This window comes from Zootoca vivipara, chromosome 12, assembly GCF_963506605.1.
Source record: "Zootoca vivipara chromosome 12, rZooViv1.1, whole genome shotgun sequence".
Lineage (NCBI taxonomy): Eukaryota > Metazoa > Chordata > Lepidosauria > Squamata > Lacertidae > Zootoca > Zootoca vivipara.
Window position 1 is genome coordinate 20293138 of NC_083287.1, and position 7579 is coordinate 20300716.

General features: G+C 37.8%; 1 protein-coding gene across 10 annotated transcripts in view; it reads left to right on the forward strand.

Annotated features, from left to right (window-relative positions):
* SATB1 (SATB homeobox 1) overlaps nucleotides 1-7579 on the forward strand; it is a 123840-nt gene that overhangs the window by 76963 nt on the left and 39298 nt on the right. For all 10 annotated transcript variants that reach the window (XM_035128727.2, XM_035128721.2, XM_035128726.2 and 7 more), the window contains one exon: nucleotides 477-632. In XM_035128727.2, the coding sequence (XP_034984618.1) occupies nucleotides 477-632 (156 nt within the window). The remainder of the gene's footprint in view (nucleotides 1-476; nucleotides 633-7579) is intronic.

Consider the following 7579-nt stretch of genomic DNA (forward strand, 5'->3'; position numbering starts at 1 on the left):
ATCTGTCAGGGAGTCTTTAGCTGTGATTCCTGCATTGCAGGAGTTTGGACTAGATGGGGGTACCTCCCAATTCTATGATTCCATAAATCGATAAAACCCCTTCCATTTTCTCCTCACAACAACCCTGTGAGGTAGATTAGGCTGAGAAACTGACTGGCCCTAGGTCACCTAGTGATCTTCGTGGTCAAGTGAGCTTCCTCTTACTGCTGTGTGTGATGGGAAGGGTGGTATGGGGAAGGCTGCATGTGCTCAGGAACTTTGCATGTGCTCAGGAACTTTTACTAGGTTCAAGCTTGCTAGTTGAAATAATTGTTTCATTGACTTTATTCAAAACTGGGCTGGTGGAAGGGTCTTTGGGAGTGCTAGCGGTTCCAGGCACTGGCAACCCCACACTACACCAGTGGCGTGTTGTTGCAGCTGTACTGCCATTCAGTTGGGCATCCTTTGAAATGTGACGTTCATATCTTGTTTTCCAGGTAAAAACTACAACTATTGCAACAGAAAGGAATGGAAAACCAGAAAACAATACTATGAACATTAATGCTTCCATTTATGACGAGATTCAGCAGGAAATGAAGAGAGCGAAAGTGTCTCAAGCATTATTTGCAAAGGTTGCAGCAACTAAAAGCCAGGTAAGCATGCTTAGCTTTCTTTGAATGTTGCCTTATCTGTTGTAAAATTTGATGTTTTTATAGTAAAATGAGGGAAAGCTAACATCCTAATGGCCAGGGACCCACAACTCAAACCACACTGAAGGTCTAAATTATATATTGCTACATTGATCATCATAAATAGTCTAAATAGACTATTTTCATTTAACGTATTAATCTTAACTCTTAACTCCCCCCTTTTCCTCATAGTTTTCTCTACCATTATCTTTATTATTATTATTATTATTATTATTATTACACCACTGTTGACATCTGAAAACCTCTGTTAGCCCTTCCTATTTTTCAGTCCTTAACATACTATATCCCTGTACAACTCCTGGTTTGAATCACCCTCTCCTCTTATCTTTGTATCTCTATGTACACAGTATCTACCCAAAACTATATCAATATGTATTACCAGGCGGTCTAAGCTTGAGGCTTCTATCATTTGCATAGAAATACTTATACTTTTGCCCCTCTCTAATTCTGTGTGTACCTTTTCCTATGCTGCCTTATTTTTTAATTTCTGTTTTATTGGCTCTCATTTGGTTCAGTGTATCATTTTTTGCCTTCTTGCCTTATTCTGATGACACAGATCATTTAGAGTCTGTTCTGTCCCAAATCAGATCCTTTCTCAGCATCTGCTGCTACTGCCCCAGAAACCATTTTAAATGCTGTTTTAAGTGCCAGTAGTTGGGTGTCATTATAATACAAGTGTTACCTATAGAATATCCAATGGTTTAATATGAACACTCATTTTTTTTTAAATGAAATTGAATAGAAAGTCAGTGTGCCGAATGAAGGTAATTTACTGCTGGAGACAGAAATGGCATGTTTGATTTTTTTTTTCTCCTCCACATAGCTATCGTGCTCAGTTCTTGTATGTTCACTGGAGATAGTGGTACATTATTGTTAGCAATGTTAGAGTTCTTGAAACACATGGCCAAAATTAGATTATACACATGAAAATATGTGGAAACAGGGCAGTTAAATACAAAGTTGATTTGAGTGGTAGATTATCCTTAGCCATGATATCACCTTCTTAAAACTACCCAAAGGCTGTGTGTTTGTCACTTATAGCTTGAGTAATATAATATGTTCTCTTTATTGTGGGTGTATTTTGTACTCTGTTGTTGCAGTTTGTTTTGTTATTTAAGCTTCAACTTTGGAAATATTTGCAGTTGGGAGTCGCTCCATCTTTCGTTATATAGAAAAGATGTTTCTTTTTAAAGTTATATGCTGTAAGGAATACTTAAAAGGATATTTTGGAAATGTTATATCAAAATGATTAAACTCAAGCTGTGGACTGTAAAAAATTATAGCTTTACAGGCCACATGCCTGCCTACCCTTCAATCACTGTCAAAGTGATAATTTCTGCAATAATATGTTTCTTTTATTGTGGGATTCTAAACACCAAGTGCTGTTTAAACATTAAATGGAATTGTTTATGTTAGCTCTATACTCACTGTGTCATACACCAGGCCACTATAATCTCTCATGGAATGTAAAAATTCTGTCATGAATCATGGCTTGTGTATTGGAAATTACTGTAATTTTGATTGGAAATTACAGGGCTCTTGAAATGTTTCTAATTATGATAGAATGTTAACCGTGACTTCAAACCTGTGTGCTTCTTTAGATATCTTTTATTTTCATGCGAAGGTTATGCATTAAGATGAAACATCCGTTGTCAGCACCCGACCATGTTACCCATCCTTAGTCTTTTCAAGTTTCCCTTCGATATAGTAGCCATAAAGACACTTGGTTGCTTACTGTGCTAGTGTAGTTGATACCAAGAGATTATCCTCACCCCTGAGTTCTAACTGCATTGTAAAGTCCACATAGGGATACATCTTATAATTTTATTTTAAATCTAGTATGTCTTTTGTTTTGAATATAGACCAGAGGGAATATCGGTAATCTTAGGAAACAGGAAGTTTACATATAGTTGAAAATAACTAATCTAACAATAACTGTATTAGGTGATACATTATTGAGAGCACCTCTAATCTTATTTGAAAGCACATTCTTCAGTGTACATCCTTCCAATTGGTATTGACCTAAGAACATTAGTATATATACTTACATACTTTTTTTTAAAATAGTTTGGTGAATATTACAGAGCACTTTGTGCAAGAGGCACCAAAACTAATAGCCATTTTAATTATTCTACTGGTTTTAGTTTTAAACTGAAAAGTGTGGAATTACTGGCATTTAATTTCCAGACATTGTGGTCTGGGATTCCTAATATCACCAGTTAGCATTCACATCTTGCTTGCTTTTTTAATAGTGTTATTTGCTCAGCATGGTTCAGCTGTGCAATACGGCTTTTGAGACTGCAATCCTGTACACTGCCATCCTGTAATAGGTCTTACTTTTGAATAGGTATGCGAGCTTCTCAACAGTAAAGGGCAATTTGTCAGCTCTCTAGTGGAAGCCACACTTTTGGCTGCTGCTGCAGAAAGGCAATTAAGAAAGTCCAGGAGTATGCAATAATCTTAGACAAGTGCATCTCAGAACAGCACCCATTGTCTTTCAACCCTTGTTGTGGCCTTCCAAAATGGTTACATACCATTCATTCATGGACAACTGAATTTCGGGATGCTGAAAATTGCATTGTGGAAAACAAACGTGCCAATTACCTTAATGCAATCACCATTTAAACAAATGGCTGCTGCTACTGCAGCACAGTCTTCTGGGTAGTAAGAAGCTGACATGGAAAGAGGGCGTATAATTTAGAAATTAATAACTTATTAACAGTGCAAGCTTTTTGACAGTGGAACAGGCCACCTTCATTACAGGTTTTTAAGCGCAGGTCAATGGCCACTTATCGGGTGATGTAGTCCTGGATTTCCTACATCAGCAAGGAGTCAGACTAGGTCCATCCAAGTCTGTGATATCCTGTTGAGAACAAGGATTTGGCAAAACTAATTATATTTGTACTATACAAATATATAGAACCAAGTCTTTTCTTTCACTGTCACAACTGCAGTATTTATTTTCACATGTAAAATATACAGTTGTCATTTGGGTGCCTTCAGACTTCCTCACTGTACAGTGTGACATGAAGATTACTTTTTTTTTTTGCTAGGCTGTTTCCGCCCTCCTTGTGATGTTAAAGGGGACCTAAGTATATAAGAAGAAAGCTTGGCAGTGCTTGTGGTTTAGGGAAGCCCAATGCAGAGTTTCGCTTTTACACTGTGGTAGCGCCATGCCTAGAAACAGCTGTTGCTTGGTCATTTTAATAGCACAATATATGGCCCTGCCATTTTGCGAAAACGGATCCCCTTATTACTTAGTTAATATCATGGTGACATTGCTTAAATTGCATTGGTATTTATTTTCTGGTATGAATGTTTGATGGTATTTTTATGTTTCCATAAAGAACTATTCATCTGGCACATCATATTGGATAATCATGAAAAAATATTAGATTGGCTATCATAGCTTTGATCCATTTGTTGCATTGCAGTAACATTCCTCCTTACATTAGTTTAGCACCAAATGCTATATTCAGAATAAGCATTGTTAATTAAAAAAAATTATCATGAGTATCTAAGACAGATTGGGTTTTTTTAATAGTATATTCTGATATTATTAAAATGTCAGGAGGAAAGGGGCAGGATATAAATTCAATAAATAAATAAATAAATAAAAGATTTCTGCAACTATAGCAGTGAAACTGCAAAAAAACCCAAATGGACCCAATCCAGGTTAAACACTTTTTTCATATTGATTTAATGGTTAAGTACGTGCTTGGATTTCCCTGATTTGAACTAAAGCGGCAGGTTTAACTAACTTGATTGTGACCAGTATAGTTTTCCTAAATATGTTTGTCTGGTTGATACAATAAATAATGAAGCCATCCCCTAAATACATTATCCTTTAGAGAACTATTTCTGTTACCAAAATGTAAATAAGCCACAATACATGTAAGCATTTTAAGCATACTTGCATTCTGCCCTACTCAACAGTGATTCACTGGATTGTATTAAGCTGTTATAAAACTTCACTTTGCATAGAACATTCCTATGTAGAACAGAGTGCTCACTGCAGTGTGATTTGATTCAGTTCTTGGCCCTTGTTGGAAACATTTGTTTTTCTAATGTATATAGTACTACGTGTACTTTCAGTAATCTGATGTAGCTAGAGATAATGCTGGCCCACTCCTTTGCTGCATGTTACAGTATATTGCCTAACTTCCGGCCCTTCTATCTTTATCATTCCAGTTGTTCAGTCACTTACACAAGTTGACATTAATAGGCTCCCATAGCTTGGTAGCAAACTACATGTGCAATACTTGGCTGCTCTATGAGCATTTTAATTTACGGTAGGAAAGCTGTGCACAAACGTATTATGTAATTATACACTCCTTCTCAACTTGCATTTTACAAAGGAAATTGTGGTTTTGAACATATTTCCTACACTCTTTCTTTCCTCCTTTCTTGCTTTCTTTTTCATTCTCTCATGCACACTTCTTAAACCCAGGCCATGTCTTCTCCTAGCTCTTCTACTGTCCTTGTGTGATTTCATCTCTTTTTGGACCAAAGATGCCTGGATTTTACATCCTTACTCCAGCCTTTCTGTTGCCTCTGATATGCATTTGTTGGCGGCGGGGGGTTGTTCACGGCATTATTGGTTGTTCTGCTCTTGTAATGTTTCTCACGTGCTTATGGGCCCAGCCACTAGTTCAACAGGCATTGTAGTGGGGCTGCTTGTAAAGCAGTTAACTGAGCAGAACTGCTAAGTGTTAGCTTCAAACTGCAGATACCCTAATTTGCCCAGACAGGCATGTGTTGCATCTAGGCTATTATGTTTCCGATACATAAGTGACTTGTTTCAGTATTTTAGTTATGGACCGAAACTAATGTTAACTGACTTATATCTTTTCAATTGATGGTTTCAGAACAGCTGAAGCTTCTTTACTGACCAACTATATGTTTAATAGTGTTGCAAAACGTGTGAATTTTGCATGACTGTTTACACATGATTTTAAAAGCAAAGATGAAATAATATATAAATAGTAAAAGTACAAACTTGCAAAATTTGTTTGGGGCATCTTGCTCTCAAGCACTGGAGCACCTTCTTTGTGGTTCCCTAAGGGAAAGCTTGTCAAGACTTAGGAACACTCAATATATGACTGCTTAAGTCACTTTTGCCTCCAGGGAAGATATAGGGAGGATATGGTTTCTATGTTACAACACTTGCTGCTAATCCATTTCTGGGCACAATTCTAAGAGCTGGTTATGAAGTACAACACCCTACATGGCTTGAGACCAGGTTATCTGAACGGCTGAATTGTCCCATACGAGTCTGGACAGGTTTAAAGATCTTTAGGAAAGGACCTTTTTCCACTACCGAGTAAATGAAGGACACTTGGTAAGAGCTCTGGTTCCCAGTTCTAAAACTTGCTTGCCAAGGAAGGCCCACTTAGTTCCTTCTGTCATGACCTTCTGCCAGAAAATGAAGAGATGCCTATGGTGTCATAAGCTGGCCATTGTAAATCTGCTAGTAACTTTGTTAACAGTTTTTACAATTTTATAGATGTGTTATATCTGCCTTTGTTTTTATGTTTTTGATGGTTACTTTGTATTTTTCTTGGCAACTCATTGTTAGCTGCCTTGAGCATCATTTGGGTGGAGAAGCTGGAAAGCTTTCTGTTTTTCCCAGTGATACAATTGGTGATACAGTATACATTTGCCCTTTTCAGTTCACTGGCATTTTAAGTTCTGTGTCTTAAATAAATATTTTAAAAAATGAAGTGATCACTTATACATATGGGGCTGTATCCAACTAAGTTCTGCTCAGAATTAACACATCTGTTAACTCCAGTGTGTCTACTCTTAAGTAAAACTAGTATTGGATGCAACCCAGACTGATTTACCTAGAGAGAAAAGATAAAAATAAAACACAGTGTTGGTGGTGCCGAGGGGAGAGTAGTTCAAGGGTAGAAATCCACCTTTTACTTGGTCTGCATAAGGTTCTAAGAAATTCTGCCAAATATTTTGAAATTCATCTTCTAGCCCTCTTATATAAACTGTTTGTTCATGAGCTGCAGGATCTCAGAGATCTTTCACCTGTTGGTGCTCAACAGGAGACATTGGTGGCTTTCCACTTCTGCAGTATAATGCATTTGGCTAGGAGGGTCACCCTGTAAAGTTGAAGTTTTTTTAAAAAATAAATGGTGCTACTTAAAGGCCCATAATAAAGACCTGTGGGATAGAGGCTTCCAGACCTTTCCCTAGCACCATTCACTACGGTACATCCACTCTCCAAGTGCAGAACAAGGACTGACTCCACCTGCTATAATAGCAATAGCCTCTGTGATTAATGGGTTGATGCGGAATTGAAACGGAAGAGTTCTACCATCTGTCCCCTGTTTTTGCCATTGATCAATAAGAAGAGCATGGGGTGGGGGCCCAACTGTTTTTCCAAACCTTATCTTTCCCATACTATATGAAAGCAATTTAAGGTAAATGTAAGGAATGTGGTAGAGAGGACCGTTGTACCTTTCCTCCTCCCCCCCCCCAATTCCCAGGATCAGCTGGGCTACCCAGTGTCAGAAGTCGTGTGCAGGTTCCCAAGTGCAATCCTTTATTCCCTCCTTCCAATAGGAATAAATAAGTTGTTCACTTATGGGTCTTTCCTGCCCCTTTTGTGTACACTGATCCATCTTAAATGGTCACACAACAGGTGCTTTGGAGGACTGAGATCCAATGGGGAAAATTTACAGTCACAATAAATTTCTATATATAAAAAATCAGCTGTGCATGAACCTAGGAGTCACCTGGGAGCCAAATTTAAATGAGAGATTTTATTTATTTTTTACATTTTATCCTGCCCTTTCTCCCAAAGGAGCTATCCCACCGGAATAGAAAGGTGAGGATGTGAGCATGCCAGTGGCGAAAGGGTGCTGATGGTGCTGGCA